Source organism: Coregonus clupeaformis, chromosome 35, assembly GCF_020615455.1.
Source record: "Coregonus clupeaformis isolate EN_2021a chromosome 35, ASM2061545v1, whole genome shotgun sequence".
NCBI classification, from domain to species: domain Eukaryota; kingdom Metazoa; phylum Chordata; class Actinopteri; order Salmoniformes; family Salmonidae; genus Coregonus; species Coregonus clupeaformis.
This window is the reverse complement of record NC_059226.1, coordinates 15,017,626-15,033,224: the sequence shown is the minus strand read 5'-3', so window position 1 is coordinate 15,033,224 and position 15,599 is coordinate 15,017,626. Positions and strand designations below refer to the sequence as shown.

The 15,599-nt window shown below is 41.7% G+C and overlaps 1 protein-coding gene across 2 annotated transcripts; it reads right to left on the bottom strand.

Annotated features, from left to right (window-relative positions):
* Positions 1–8,591: 8,591 nt before the first annotated feature.
* Positions 8,592–15,296, bottom strand: LOC121550479 (26S proteasome non-ATPase regulatory subunit 3-like). 2 transcript variants are annotated; one of them, XM_041862747.2, is made up of 12 exons: positions 15,210–15,296; positions 14,938–15,102; positions 14,118–14,308; positions 13,764–13,901; positions 13,421–13,557; positions 13,056–13,246; positions 12,668–12,771; positions 11,895–12,009; positions 11,696–11,815; positions 11,469–11,572; positions 10,408–10,614; positions 8,592–9,837 (listed from the first exon to the last, which is right to left on the bottom strand). In XM_041862747.2, exons 2-12 carry the CDS (start codon positions 15,095–15,097, stop codon positions 9,760–9,762), a joined length of 1,545 nt encoding a protein of 514 aa, XP_041718681.1. In that variant the 5' UTR covers positions 15,098–15,102; positions 15,210–15,296; the 3' UTR covers positions 8,592–9,759. The 2 variants fall into 2 exon arrangements, with proteins under 2 accessions (XP_041718681.1, XP_041718682.1); XM_041862748.2 differs by having other exon boundaries at positions 14,938–15,098; positions 15,210–15,266.
* Positions 15,297–15,599: the final 303 nt, after the last annotated feature.

Below are 15,599 nucleotides of genomic sequence, written 5' to 3'. Positions count from 1 at the left end.
TGTCATTTGTGGATGGGAAATTCATTGTAGCCTATAATCTAGAAAAATGTCACGAGTTTTTTATTCAATTCAATAGCCTATAGTACACGGTCGCGCTGCGACAATACAGTATGCGTGAAAATAGCGATCTGCGCTCTACTATACAGTCGCACAGCCAAACACACTTCCAGGGGAAGTTCGCATGTGTATCTGTGTTGACATCATGGCGAGCTGTAAGTGAAACAATTTCAAGGAATTTTCAGTGACGTTCATGTAGGGCTATTACTCAGGGAAAATACATGTGTATAATTTCACAACTCCAGTTCTAGCAACCCTCCATGTAGGCTTATACAAAGGATATACGGTTGGGTTATCTAATGCTTACTTCATATGTTGATGTGTCAGAACAATTCAAGACGAATATCCCCATTTGTGAAATCATTATTTCCGCACCAAGTACAGTAGTCTTACTTCAGGCTGTGCTATGGGCATTGCACAATGAGTTCAAGCCCAGACATTCTTGATTGCAAGGTGTGCCCTCTGTGCTCTTGATTTACAAATCACTTTCTTAGGTAATAACCGGCCTCATTCCCAGCTTCTTAATGTATCAATTTTTCATGCCGTTTATTAATAGCCTATATCACTTCCAGGATTGGAATGACAGTGCTATAGGCACGTTTTGATTGTATAAATAATTTTCTAATGTAGGCTAGGGCTTTTCCAGTGGTTGTTGTTTTGCATAATGCTAAGCTCTTGAATATCAAATGTATCATTATGACTGATCCCTGACAATATAATCTACAATACATGACCAAAAGTATGTTAACACTTGCACGTCGAAATTCCCATTCCAAAATCATGTGCATTAATATGGAGTTGGTCCCCCCCTTGCTGCTAACAGCCTCCACTCTTCTGGGAAGGCTTTCCACTAGATGTTGAAATATTGCTGCGGGGACTTGCTTCCATTCAGCCACATTGGTGAGGTTGGGCGATTAGGCCTGTCTCCCAGTCGGCGTTCCAATTCATCCCAAAGGTGTTCGATGGGGTTGAGGTCAGGACTCTGTGCAGGCCAGTCAAGTTCTTCCACACCGATCTCGACAAACAATTTCTGTATGGACCTTGCTTTGTGCAAGGAGGCATTGTCATGTTGAAATAAGAAAGGGCCTTCCCTAAACTGTTGCCACAAAGTTGGAAGCACAGAATCGTCTAGAATGTCATTGTATGCTGTAGCGTTAAGATTTCCCTTCATTGGAACTAAGGGGCTGAGCCCGAACCATGAAAAACAGCCCCAGACCATTATTCCTCCTCCACCAAACTTTACAGTTGGCACTATGCATTGGGACAGGTAGAATTCTCCTGGCATCCGCTAAACCCAGATTCCTCTGTCAGACTGCCAGATGGTGAAGCGTGATTCATCACTCCAGAGAAAACGTTTCCACTGCTCCAGAGTCTGATGGCGGTGAGCTTTACACCACTCCAGCAAATGCTTGGCATTGCGCATGGTGATCTTAGGCTTGTGTGCGGCTGCTCGGCCATGGAAACCCATTTCATGAATCTCCCAAAGAACAGTTCTTGTGCTGACGTTGCTTCCAGGGTCAATAGGGAACTCGGTAGTGAGTGTTGCCACCGAGGACAGACGATCTTTACACGCTACGCACTTCAGCACTCGGCGGTCCCGTTCTGTGAGCTTGTGTGGCCTACCACTTCGCGGCTGAGCCGTTGTTGCTTCTAGACGTTTTCATTTCACAATAACAACACCTACAGTTTACCGGGGCAGCTCTAGTAGGGTGGAAATGTTACGAACTGACATGTTGGAAAGGTGGCATTTTTTACATTTCATTTTTTTTGTCATTTAGCAGACACTCTTATCCAGAGCGACTTACAGTTAGTGAGTGCATACATAATTTTTTTATTTTTCATACTGGCCCCCCGTGGGAATTGAACCCACAACCCTGGTGTTGCAAACGCCATGCTCTACCAACTGAGCTACATCCCTGCCGACCATTCCTTCCCCTACTCTGGACGATGCTGGGCCAATTGTGCGCCGCTCCGGCTACGACAGAGCCTGAATTCAAACCAGGATCTCTAGTGGCACAGCTAGCACTGCGATGCAGTGCCTTAGACCACTGCGCCACTCGGGAGGCATCCTATGACGGTGCCACATTGAAAGTCACTGAGCTCTTCAGTAAGGCCATTCTATTGACAATGTTTGTCTATGGAGATTGCATGGCTGTGTGCTCGATTTAATACACCAGTCAGTCAGCAATGGGTGTGGCTGAAATAGCCGAATCCACTAATTTGAAGGGGTGTCCACATACTTTTGTATATATAGTGTATTTTGCCGAGCACCATGACATGTTCACTATTCAATTTGCACCTTAGTAATTGAGTAATCAAGCATGATACTCTAGAACTTTGTTCTCTTTAAATCTTATTGTCCACTTTGAACCGATCCATTTTCTAAAGTATTTTTTTATATATATATATATTTTTTTATGGGGGTAGATCAGCTTAATATTGCAGATAGATTGTAACTTCCATCAATGTAATTGTCTGCATCACTTCCAATCCCCCATGTTTTTTATATATATACTCCCCTTTATTACTTTTCAACCCCGCCATCCTTTCCCTACTTGGGGTAAATTAGTGAACAACAATGCCCAGGCCTCTACTTCCAGCCTATACTTACTATCTACACCTTATGAACATATTCAATTTTACAATAATTCAATTTGATTTGTTTTTGCTCCTGAACTTCTTCTACTCTCAACCTCTCTGATCATTTTCATGATGTCCATCCGGTTTGCTTCTATATGCCATATCTTTCTAACTGTGCTCTTTCCCAAAAGCTCCCAACATACAATCTATATACTTATTATGGACACAGTATGCTTACATTATTAGTTATCTTGTTATTATTTATTGTTATTTGTTATTAGTCCCATCCTTCAACTCCATTCAATACCTCCCATCTACCTTTTTTACACCATCCATATAGGATTTCTATTTGCCATATATATTTCAACCGTACTGTGATGTTTTACAAAAGTTCTGAACCTTTCTATTCTCATTGATTCTACAGATTGTGAATTAAAAATAAACATTTTTGCTAAAAGTATTATTATATTATTGATCGATTGACTATGACTTTTCAGATCACCCAGTAATGCTATCTGCAAGGTTAGCTTCAGGTAAATATTGCAATCCTTTAGCCATTCCTGGACCTGTGTCCAAAAACAAGCTACAAATGGACAGAACCAAAACAAATGATCTAATGATTCTGTCTCTTCACAGCAAAATCTGCAGAGCTGGGAAGATTGTATCCCCCATATAAATAACATTCTATTGGTAGCAAGAATTTTATATAATAATTTAAATTGAAAGATTCAAATTTTTGAATCCAGTGTCATTTTGCGTGTCAATTCATAAACACTATGCCATGGGATCGGTACGTCAAAAATCTCTTCCCAACTATTTTGCAATTTATATGGGACAGCTGTCAATCCTTTGGTCCTTAAGTGAAACTAATATACTTTTTTATTTATCACAGTTTTCCTTAACCAATTATGTTCTTTAATGCAAGGCCGACAGACAAGTTCCTTACTTTCTCCCCCTTCCACTTTCCTCTTCCACTTTTGCGGTAAGGCTGCAATTATTTGGTTGTAATTTTGGGTAGAGCAGACATTTCCATATGTTTTTGTTAGCTGCATGTGCGACATAACTCCACCAGTCCTACCGATGATATCATTTACGAAGATTATACCTTTTTTAAACATTCTGTCAAAAAATTTAGTTTTTTTGTCAATTAGTATATTTGAATTTAACCACAATACGGTGGGGGGAAAATTATTTAGTCAGCCACCAATTGTGCAAGTTCTCCCACTTAAAAAGATGAGAGAGGCCTGTAATTTGCATCATAGGTACACGTCAACTATGACAGACAAAAGGAGAATTTTTTTCCCAGAAAATCACATTGTAGGATTTTTAATGAATTTATTTGCAAATTATGGTGGAAAATAAGTATTTGGTCAATAACAAAAGTTTCTCAATACTTTGTTATATACCCTTTGTTGGCAATGACACAGGTCAAACGTTTTCTTTAAGTCTTCACAAGGTTTTCACACACTGTTGCTGGTATTTTGGCCCATTCCTCCATGCAGATCTCCTCTAGAGCAGTGATGTTTTGGGGCAGTCGCTGGGCAACACAGACTTTCAACTCCCTCCAAAGATTTTCTATGGGGTTGAGATCTGGAGACTGGCTAGGCCACTCCCTACTGTATTTGTTGCATTATTTGTTCTGTCATTTCTGGAGGATTCAGTTGAAATTTCAACCAACTTTCTATGGCTTGTTTTAGAAATAGTGATACTTGGGAGATTATTTCCTTTTCAAATAACTGAAAATGAGAGGTTGTAATCTGAATAAAGGGAAAAGGGCCATTCTTGAACATTGGGTGAGACATTCTTACTAATTTGCTTGAGAACCAGTTCGGATTTAAGTATAACTTTTGTATGACTGAAGCTTTTAGTGATAGGTCTAATGCTTTAATATTTAATAATTTATGTCCTCCGAATTCATATTCATTATATAAATAGGCCCTTTTAATTTTGTCTGGCTTGCCGTTCCAAATAAAATTGAATATTTTTTTCTCATATAATTTAAAAAACTGTTCGCTAGGCGTAGGCAAGACCGTAAGCAAAAAGGTAAACTGGGATAATACTAAAGAGTTAATCAGGGTGATTATTCCACAAATTGACAGGTATTTACCTTTCCATGGTAGCAAGATCTTATCTATTTTTGCTAACTTTCTATTAAAAGTTATTGAAGTGAGATAATTTACTTCCTTTGGGATATGTATTCCGAGTATATCCACATCACCATCAGACCATTTTATTGGTCAACTACATGGTAATGTAAAAATTGTATTTTTTAGTGATCCAATACGTAATATAGTACATTTGTCATAATTTGGTTGTAATCCAGATAGGTTACAAAATGTATCTAGATCCTCTATGAGGCTGTGGAGGGATTCTAGTTGTGGATTTAAAAGAAAACATGAATCATCAGCGTACAATGACACCTTTGTTTTTAAGCCCTGGATTTCTAATCCTCTGATATTATTATTGGATCTGATTTTAATAGCTAACATCTCGATGGCCACAATAAATAGATATGCCGATAGTGGACAACCTTGTTTCACTCCTCTTGACAGTTTAAACATTTCTGAGAAATAGCCATTATTTACTATTTTAAACTTAGGGTTACTATACATGATTTTGACCCATTTTATAAGAGATTCTCCAAAATTGAAATGCTCCAGGCATTTATATATAAACCCCAGTCGTACTTTATCAAATGCCTTTTCGAAGTCTGCTATGAATAGCAGGCCTGGTTTCCCATATTTTCCATAGTGTTCTATTGTTTCCAATACTTGCCTTATATTATCTCCAATGTATCTTCCATGTAAAAAACCTGTCTGATTAGAATGAATAATATCCGACAATACCTTTTTTAATTCTATGCGCTATACATTTTGCTAGAATTTTTGCATCACAACACTGAAGTGTAAGGGGCCTCCAATTTTTTAAATGGACTGGATCTTTATATTTTCCACTTGTATCCTGTTTCAGTAATAATGAGATCAGACCTTCTTCTTGAGTGTCAGATAATCTACCATTTACATAGGATTGGTTCAAACATGCTACTAACGGTCCTCTTTGTCACGCTCGTCGATAGAAGTGGACCAATGCGCAGCGTGATGAGTGAACATACTTTTATTTTAGATTCACCACACGAACAAAACAACAAAACGATAACGTGAAGTCCTTGGTTACAATACAAAACCAACACGGAACAAGATCCCACAAAACACTGTGGAAAACAGGCTGCCTAAGTATGGTTCCCAATCAGAGACAACAAGCAACAGCTGATACTCGTTGCCTCTGAACCACCCCGGCCAACACAGAAACACATGAGCTAGATAATCAACCTAGAACACAAAACACATAAAAACAACACACCCTGGCTCAACATAACTGAGTCCCAGAGCCAGGGCGTGACACTCTTAGTATATCAAAAAAGGTTTGGTATACCTCGACTGGTATGCCACCCAACCCTGGAGTTTTCCCGGACTTAAAGTCTTTAATTGCATCCAGAAGTTCATCCTCTGTAATTTCACCTTCACATGAGTCTTTCTGTATGGCTGTTAATTTGACATTATCAATAGAAAAAAATCTCTACAATTAGCTTCAGTTAGAGGAGATGGAGGCGACTGAAAAGAAAACATATGCTTAAAGTACTTTGTTTCCTCCTTCAAAATATCATTTGGTGAATCATGGGTGACTCCGTCAATTGTAACCAGTTTCATTAAGTTATTTTTGGTAGCATTCCTATGTTGAAGATTAAAAAAGAACTTTGTTCATTTTTTCCCATATTCCATCCAGTTTGCTTTATTTTTATAATACACTGCTCAAAAAAATAAAGGGAACACTTAAACAACACAATGTAACTCCAAGTCAATCACACTTCTGTGAAATCAAACTGTCCACTTAGGAAGCAACTCTGATTGACAATAAATGTCACATGCTGTTGTGCAAATGGAATAGACAACAGGTGGAAATGATAGGCAATTAGCAAGACACCCCCAATAAAGGACTGGTTTTGCAGGTGGTGACCACAGACCACTTCTCAGTTCCTATGCTTCCTGGCTGATGTTTTGGTCACTTTTGAATGCTGGCGGTGCTTTCACTCTAGTGGTAGCATGAGACAGAGTCTACAACCCACACAAGTGGCTCAGGTAGTGCAGCTCATCCAATATGGCACATCAATGCGAGCTGTTGCAAGAAGGTTTGCTGTGTCTGTCAGCGTAGTGTCCAGAGCATGGAGGCGCTACCAGGAGACAGGCCAGTACATCAGGAGATGTGGAGGAGGCCGTAGGAGGGCAACAACCCAGCAGCAGGACTGCTACCTCCGCCTTTGTGCAAGGAGGAGCACTGCCAGAGCCCTGCAAAATGACCTCCAGCAGGCCACAAATGTGCATGTGTCTGCTCAAACGGTCAGAAACAGACTCCATGAGGGTGGTATGAGGGCCCGACGTCCACAGGTGGGGGTTGTGCTTACAGCCCAACACCGTGCAGGACGTTTGGCATTTGCCAGAGAACACCAAGATTGGCAAATTCGCCACTGGCGCCCTGTGCTCTTCACAGATGAAAGCAGGATCACACTGAGCACATGTGACAGCTGGAGACGCCGTGGAGAACGTTCTGCTGCCTGCAACATCCTCCAGCATAACCGGTTTGGCGGTGGGTCAGTCATGGTGTGGGGTGACATTTCTTTGGGGGGCCGCACAGCCCTCCATGTGCTCGCCAGAGGTAGCCTGACTGCCATTAGGTACCGAGATGAGATCCTCAGACCCCTTGTGAGACCATATGCTGGTGCGGTTGGCCCTGGGTTCCTCCTAAAGCAAGACAATGCTAGACCTCCTGTGGCTGGAGTGTGTCAGCAGTTCCTGCAAGAGGAAGGCATTGATGCTATGGACTGGCCCGCCCGTTCCCCAGACCTGAATCCAATTGAGCACATCTGGGACATCATGTCTCGCTTCATCCATCAACGCCACGTTGAACCACAGACTGTCCAGCAGTTGGCGGATGCTTTAGTCCAGGTCTGGGAGGAGATCCCTCAGGAGACCATCCACCACCTCATCAGGAGCATGCCCAGGCGTTGTAGGGAGGTAATACAGGCACGTGGAGGCCACACACACTACTGAGCCTCATTTTGACTTGTTCCAAGGACATTACATCAAAGTTGGATCAGCCTGTAGTGTGGTTTTCCACTTTAATTTTGAGGGTGACTCCAAATCCAGACATCCATGGGTTGATACATATGATTTCCATTGATAATTTTTGTGTGATTTTGTTGTCAGCACATTCAACTATGTAAAGAAAAAAGTATTTCATAAGATTATTTCATTCATTCAGATCTAGGATGTGTTATTTTAGTGTTCCCTTTATTTTTTTGAGCAGTGTATATTACACTTGATCTTTCTTGAATTAATTTCTCCATTCTTTTTGTTTTTCCTCTAATTTATTCTGAGCCTCTATGTTACAGTTTTTATTGCCATCTATCTGTTCTGTTAGACTTTCTATTTCCTTTGTTAGTATAAACTCTTTTGACCTAAATTGCTTTTGTTTTCGAGATGAGTACTGAATTGCATGGCCTCTAAAGGTACATTTAAAGGTGTCCCATACAATAAGTGGATTTGCTGTACCTATGTTATGTCGGAAAAAGTCAGTTATAAATTCCTTTGTTCTAATTATAAATAAATTATCATCCAATAGGCTTTGATTACATTTCCAATATCCTCGCCCACGTGGAAATTCAGTAAGAGTAATGTATATGCCAATTATATGTTGATTTCTAAAGTATTATCAAAGACATAAGTATTATCAATAGAAAGACTTAAGTATTAGCTGTATACTTTAACAAATGAAATCAATAGCACATTTGACAAATAATCACAACCGGCCAGTAGGTGTGTATATATATATTTAAAAAAAATAATAATACAATGGATCATCCCTCCCATTGATAAATGGCCAAAAAACATGCACCAAGGTTCTACTGTCACCCTTCACCAAAGCCAAACATTTTTTATTTTCATAGATGCAATGACAATTGTTAGTGTATGAATTAAAGGGATACTTCGGGATTTTGACAATGAGGCCCTTTATCTACTAATAGGTAGTTTCACGAGCCAATGCTAACTAGCATTAGCGCAATGACTGGAAGTCTATTAGTATCTACTAGCATGGTTGCCTCATTGCCAAAATATCCCTTTAAACTGACTTTCCACAACCATCATTACCTTACAATGGGCCTTGAACTGTACAATATATCTGTGGTTGTGTCCCAATAATCTCTCCTTCCTGCTAAAGTGTGACTCGTTCACTAGTCTCCAACATATTGAAAAGCATTGGATTGGTGATGACATGGGCATTTGTTCACTTGAATTTGACAGGAAATTACTGTTATATTCCATGACTGGTTTACATTTTACCAGTCATTAACTTTAAAATCCATGAAGCGAAGGGAACAAGCGCACACTTCGTGAGAAAAGGAAATTGGGATGCAAACTATGTGATGAGGCAGGAGGAAGAGAGGGAACTAAGTTAAGAAATCAGAGGAAGGAACAGGAGCATTGAACAACATGCACAGTTCTGAAGAGGGCCAACACATTCATTGATTTCCTCAAGGTATTTTGAAATATAAGTTTCCAGATATCTGCATTTTAGAAAGGGCAGCGGTCAAGATATTTAATTGCATTGCGCAAGAACAACAATCAAGGAGCCAACATCATTCCTGACGGAAAAGTTTACAAATACAAGCTGCTCTGTGCTAAACGGCTCTTAGCTTGCCAGACATTCACTGTACAAATGAGTGCTCCCCAAGTGAGAAATTCAAATGACAAAGAATGTTTATTTGTGTGCTGGCCTCAAAGTCAGTACAGATACACCAAATACTTCTCCCAGCAAGTACTTAAAAAGTAGAGGGGACAAGTTTACAGTGACACACGCATGACCAAGTCTAAAAACAGGGACAATGAGGACCAGTGGTAGGGTTGAATTGTGGTGTTCTGACTGTATGTTAGAATTGTAACATACTTATAAAATGTTATAATGGCCTTGTGCCTGAAGAGAAACAAACAAAAAAAATTATAAGAGGGAGGGAGTAGGGAGGAAAGGGAAAAACAACAAGGCATCCTTGCACTCGCTTCTCTCAGAGGATCATGGGAAACTGTCGTCATCATCTTCAGCCATCTCCTTGGCAAACTCCAGGTCCTGCTGCTCCCGCTCTCTGCGCTCCTGAAACGTAAACACACAAGCATTATGTCAACACAGCTGCCATATGGCACTTTTTGGGACCCCTAACCAAATTCACATAGAAATCTGTGTTATAGATTTGTCATTCTCATTGAAAGCAAGTCTAAGAAGCGGTAGAGCTGTTCTATGTGCGCCATATTTATGCCTCCCGTTCTTAAGTTTTATTTTTGCGACGTTTACATTCGGTTTTGAAAATATATTTTTGGTTATGGAAAATATATTTCACAGTGGTTTAGATGGTACCATGATTCTCAAACTGAAATTAGGCAAACTATTAGCAACCAGAAAATGGCGGAGTGATTTCTGCATAGTGCATCCTTAAAATGATGAAGTTTGCAAATAGTTCACATTTTAGAATGACAGTAAGCATTGTCTGAAATTCTAGTCCCAAATAAACATTTGACAAAACTAGTTGACAACAATGCCCCCTTGTGGTCACAATATTAAAATGTAGTTCTGCAGCACAGATGTCTTACCATGTCCTACAACAGAACCCTCACTAGGGTCAATTTCAGGGGCTAATACAAGGAGTAGTACAATGTTGGTACACACCTCTGCTGATTCTAGGTCCTTGTTGTAAGCCTTGGGTGGAAACCTCATGGCCTTGACAGACATGTTGTGTATGTCCAGGCAGAAGGAGATCCTCTGGTGGAAGGCCAGCTGGGGCTCCCTGGTACCGTAGATGTCCATGGTCTCTTTAGACTGAACATAGCCCTTCTCATGGTTGATGCTGGCCTCAATCACTCCATCACGGATAGCCTGGAAGAGAGGGATGGAGGTTGGGAGAGAGAAAAATCAGAAAGAGACTGCGGTAGTGTTCCATTGTGTCACCTGTGACTTAGGACAGTTGAGGACTGCATGCCGTATTTATCACACACAAGTGATGTGCTTTTCTATTAATTTAATAACTTTAGGAAATCCTTGCATGAGCTGACGTAGCGCAGGAGGTGGGGATAAGGTAAGGGTATGTAGTAATTCAGGGGGACTCAACTACTATTTGAGGTCCGGTCGCATATTTCCTAGGTGGCAAAGGTCCGGATGAATAATGTAGTTTATTGGTGTGGTAACAAACCCCCACTTCGCAACCCATGCGACCCCAAACTGTTCATCCCCCTCTTGTTGGCGGAGAGAAAAAGCTAATTTCTTGCAATTCAACACATTTTTCCATGTCTTGTGTGTTCATGATACCCGAGTGACTCAACAAAATCAAATGGGGGCATCCCTGGGGTCGAGGCCCCTGGGCCCGCAATCTGGCCAAGATCACTACAAGATTTAGATAACTGGTTAGCCTAACTTACCTATCTAGCTAAAACGGCCTAGTAATTGATCAACTGGACATTTCAGACAAATTATAAATAGCTCTCTAAGGTCTGTCAGTGAATGACAGAGGAAAACTGCCCATGCACTACAACATTTCAAAATTGCGCATTCTACTATTACAACTCTCAACAGCAGTAAGTTGAAAGCCAGACTAAGTAAAAACATTATTATTATTATTTTTTCATCCACTTCTTATTGATAAAGTAGGGCCCCGCGGTCCGTATCGACCCCGTTCTGAGTCCGGTCCGGACCAAGGTCCACCAGTTGAGTATGGCTGTAGAATATCATGTTACCTTGGCCACTATGAACTCAGCATCCTCTGGACTGTCCAGCTGCAGCTTCTGAGCGATGTCTGCCAGGGATATACGTGAGTATGACAGGCTGATCATACGCACACCTACAGGGAGACATGGTGTTAAATATGAACAAGTCATTCAAGTATTAAAAAACGGTTAAAAAGAAGAGGAAGCCATTTGAGAATGTGAAAGAATAGCCCAAAGTGAAATGCCTGGTCACTCACCTGTCTTGATGACATTGTGTCGAAGGCGGATGATCAAGGTGTAGGTGCCGTCTGCCTGGAACTTCTCTCCAAACTGATCCAGGGCCTGGTTGAACTTGGCCAGGTTACCCGTCCTAACGGCTGTGTGGGAAGAGACCAGGGTTCACATCTTACTCACACTAAAGACTCATTCTCTTGACCCAGCTTGCCACCAATTTACCCTGAGTGAGCAGGAAGTAGGGCGCTAAGGATCGCTTCAGGGGAGCCTGGCGGAACTGCAGCCTGTCTGGGATCTCCCCAAGCAACAGCTCCACCACAATCAGCAACTTGTGGACCTGGAAGGGATGGAGAGAAGATGTGAACAACCTGAACTTTTTTGTGGTATACAGTGGGCTATTTTATTTGTTAAGCACTTTGAAATGAATCCTGTGAATTACTAATTCATCCCTGAAAAACGAGTTAATACAATTTACGGCCAAGTGGCAAACAATAATGCAGGCATTAGGGATGGAGGTGTGAGCATGCTGGTCTGGGCAGATGAGATGTAGTCATTGTGTGCGTCTAAGTTGTTGTTCGTGTGTGTAGGTTTGTGTATGAAGTGGAGAAACTAAATGAAGAAATGTCAAACTAAATATTATATATTTTAAAAAAAAAGAAGAAATGCATCATCCCCTGTAAGAAATGTGCTCTATAAATAAAGTTTGATTGAAAATACTTTGTCAGGCAATACATTATGGGAAATTTGAGAGTCAACTCTTAATAGTTTCTCCTTTTTAATAAGGTAGCCTAGTGGTTAAGAGCATTGGGCCAGTAACCAAAAGGTCGCTGGTTCAAATCCCTGTGACGACTAGGTGAAAAATCAGTCGATGTGCCCTTGAGCAAGGTTCTTAACCCCAATTGCTCCTGTAAGTCGCACTGGATAAGAGTGTCTGCTAAAAGAGTAAAATGTAATAAATTCACTGAGGAAAAACTGCATGCTGTGTGTGTACTGACTGTCTGTTTGAAGCCCACAGCTGTGTGTTGGGGGGCCTTCCTCAGGGCGTTGGTCAGGGTCCTCCTGGCCTCTGTGTACTCCAGCTGGATGGCCTTGATACGACCTGGAGGGGGGAGGGAGAGAATGGTCAGAGTGGAAAAGCAGAAAACTAAGGCCATAACTACAAATTCATTCATATTCTGAGGCAGTTTATTATAGTCACTTCAAAACCTGTAGAGGCATATTGGTCTGAAAAACATAATTCAATTGAATGTGATTAAACTAAACAACTTCTGATGTCTTCAACTAGTAAAATGTTTAAAATGTATCACGAGTGACACCTTATTTCAACAGAAATGTGTATGCTTAGGGCACCTCCCCCTCTCTCTCCTTCCCAGTCTCTCTCACCGGTGTAGTAGAGGTAGCGGGCCCACTCATTGTTGTTGGCCAGTTCGGGGAAGACTGACTTGGACACCAGCTTCTCAGCCTGGTCGTACAGGTTGTACTGCAGGTAGTTCCTCAGCAGCAGGTTGAGCAGCGTGGCCTGGCCGTCGGCGTCGTGCCGCAAGGTGGCCGTCCTCAGACGCGTGTGCAGGAAACTTTGAGAAGGGTTTTATTTAGTTTAATATACACGACTGGCCTACTGCCTTTTGAATCAACCTCCATCTTTCCCCACCGTCATCCTCTCCATCTGTTTAATTAAGTCAGAAAATACTTTAAATATATCTAAAAAGGAAGAAAAACAGTCAGTGATAAAGTGTTGGTGGGCTTACCTACGCACGGTGTCCAGCTGGTTGAGGAACTCGTAGACGCGGGAGTGGTAGTAGTAACACTTAGCGGCCACCAGGTCCAGAGCCCGCCGGTTCTGAGGGCCGATCTTCTGCAAGAGCTCGTCTGACACCTTCTGGGCCTACAGAGAGAAAAGTGAGAAGCTAAGAACCAAGTCAGGCAGTCGGGCATTAACACAGTCATCATTTATTTCTAATGACTACGGTGTGATGGTGAGCATTGTAAATATCAAAGAGAATTCAGAGCTCAATCCAACATAAATATGTACTGTGCATGCATGAGAGCAAGACAGAGGCATGAGAGAGTGTGTGAGCTCAGTCAGCCCACCTCTGTGTAGCGTTTGTTGTTGGTGAGGTAAACCACCAGGAGCAGCTGCAGGTAGGCCTCCGCCTCAGGGATCAGGGGGGTGGCAGCTGCCTTCCCTGTACGGGGCCTGAACTGGACATCTCCCTCGGTGTCCATGGGCTGGATGGATGCAATAGATGGAGGGGAGAGGGTGTTGGTAGAGGAGGGGGAAGGAAAGACAGAACCGGACAGAAAGGGACCAAAGGAGCCAAGTGGGCAAAGGAGACAGAGAAAAAGGCCATGAGTAATAGTTCATAGCCAAGGTTTCTCAACAACAGTAGTAGTAATAGTAGTACCACAGTCGTTTCTATCTGATGCGATCTGCACTCATCGTACCTCCTCCAGGAAGCTGAGTAGGAACTCCTTGCCGGCGGCGTTGGAGGTGTAGAAGCCAGACACAGCCTTGTGCAGCACGTTGGGGTTGAGGCGGCGGCTGGTCGAGGGCAGGGCGCGCAGGGCCCTCAGCACAAAGCGAGGCTCCTTGCCCGACACAGCCTTCTCTATCTGCTTCACATGCTCCTTGATGTCTATAACGGGAGAGGGGGAGTAAGGTCATAAGGAGAGACCTTTATAGAAGAGGGATGAAAAAAAGCTGACAGCTAATGTCAGTTCTTTCACTCATCTCAAAACGGATTTATTTTTCAAATACAATGTAGTTACTGACATGACAAGCTAGATCGCTACAATTGGATACAAAAATATATAAGTACTGCTTTGACAGGTTACGGCAGTAAAGTGATTTCCAACTGACACACATTTAAGTAAACATTGCTAGCAAACTGATTAACTTGCTCACTGGCTAGCTATGACTAGGGGATTCCGTTGTTAGATAGCGAACTAGCTACTACTACAGCGAGTGAATAAAAGTCAGACCAGCGATAACGCAGTTAGTCAGACCATATAGTAACAGGCGAACTAGGTCAGTTAACTATATTCTCTCTCACGATAGCTACATTTCAACAATATATTACCAATTACACCTGGCAATTTAGCTAGCTAGTTACATAGACTAACAACTGCTTTCTAACACTAGCTAGCTAACTAACATTCAATACGGTAGCAAAAACCCGAAGCAGTTGTTTTCGTGGCAATCTTAAGTATCTGACATTGAGTTTGAATATATCCCTTTCAGGATTTCTGTTATATCGCAGCTAACCATCTAGTGTGAGGGTATCAAGTTCCTTGGGTTTCTTTTCTGCAGTAGCCGAGTCTTCCTCCGGCATCTCCACATCCTGTGGCACGGGGCCCGCATCCTTCTGTTTCTCAGCTTTGGAGTCCTTGGGTTTCTCGCGTCTCTTGGCTGTTGTCTCTTTCATACTGTCTGAAATGAAAGGTGCAAGTAAAGTAACAACTTATCTATCAATAAGACATGTCAAAATAAACTTCGTAGATTTCACAGTTAGTTATTTGACTCCAGTCAACACTCACATTCGTCTCGTCGGCAGAATGACTGGCAACTATTGTAACGCGCAAAGGATTATGGGGGACATACCATACTAGTTGATGCTGACAATATCGAGCAGTCAAAAGTAATAGATGTCTTCTTCTTCTTCTTCGATGAGGTTTAACGGCGGTTGGCATCCAATTTGTTGCATTACCGCCACCTACTAGACTGGAGTACAACTCCCTTATATTTTGCTTGAAAAATAAAATAAAGAAATACCCTACCATCTAACACTACACTCACAAATTCAAAAATATTATTAATAATTAACAACTCCACTATTTAAATATATTAATTCCTACCTCATGCCCTCAACCTGAAATCATGGGACATCACCACTTAACACTCCCTGTAACTCTTCTGATGTCAAGGCT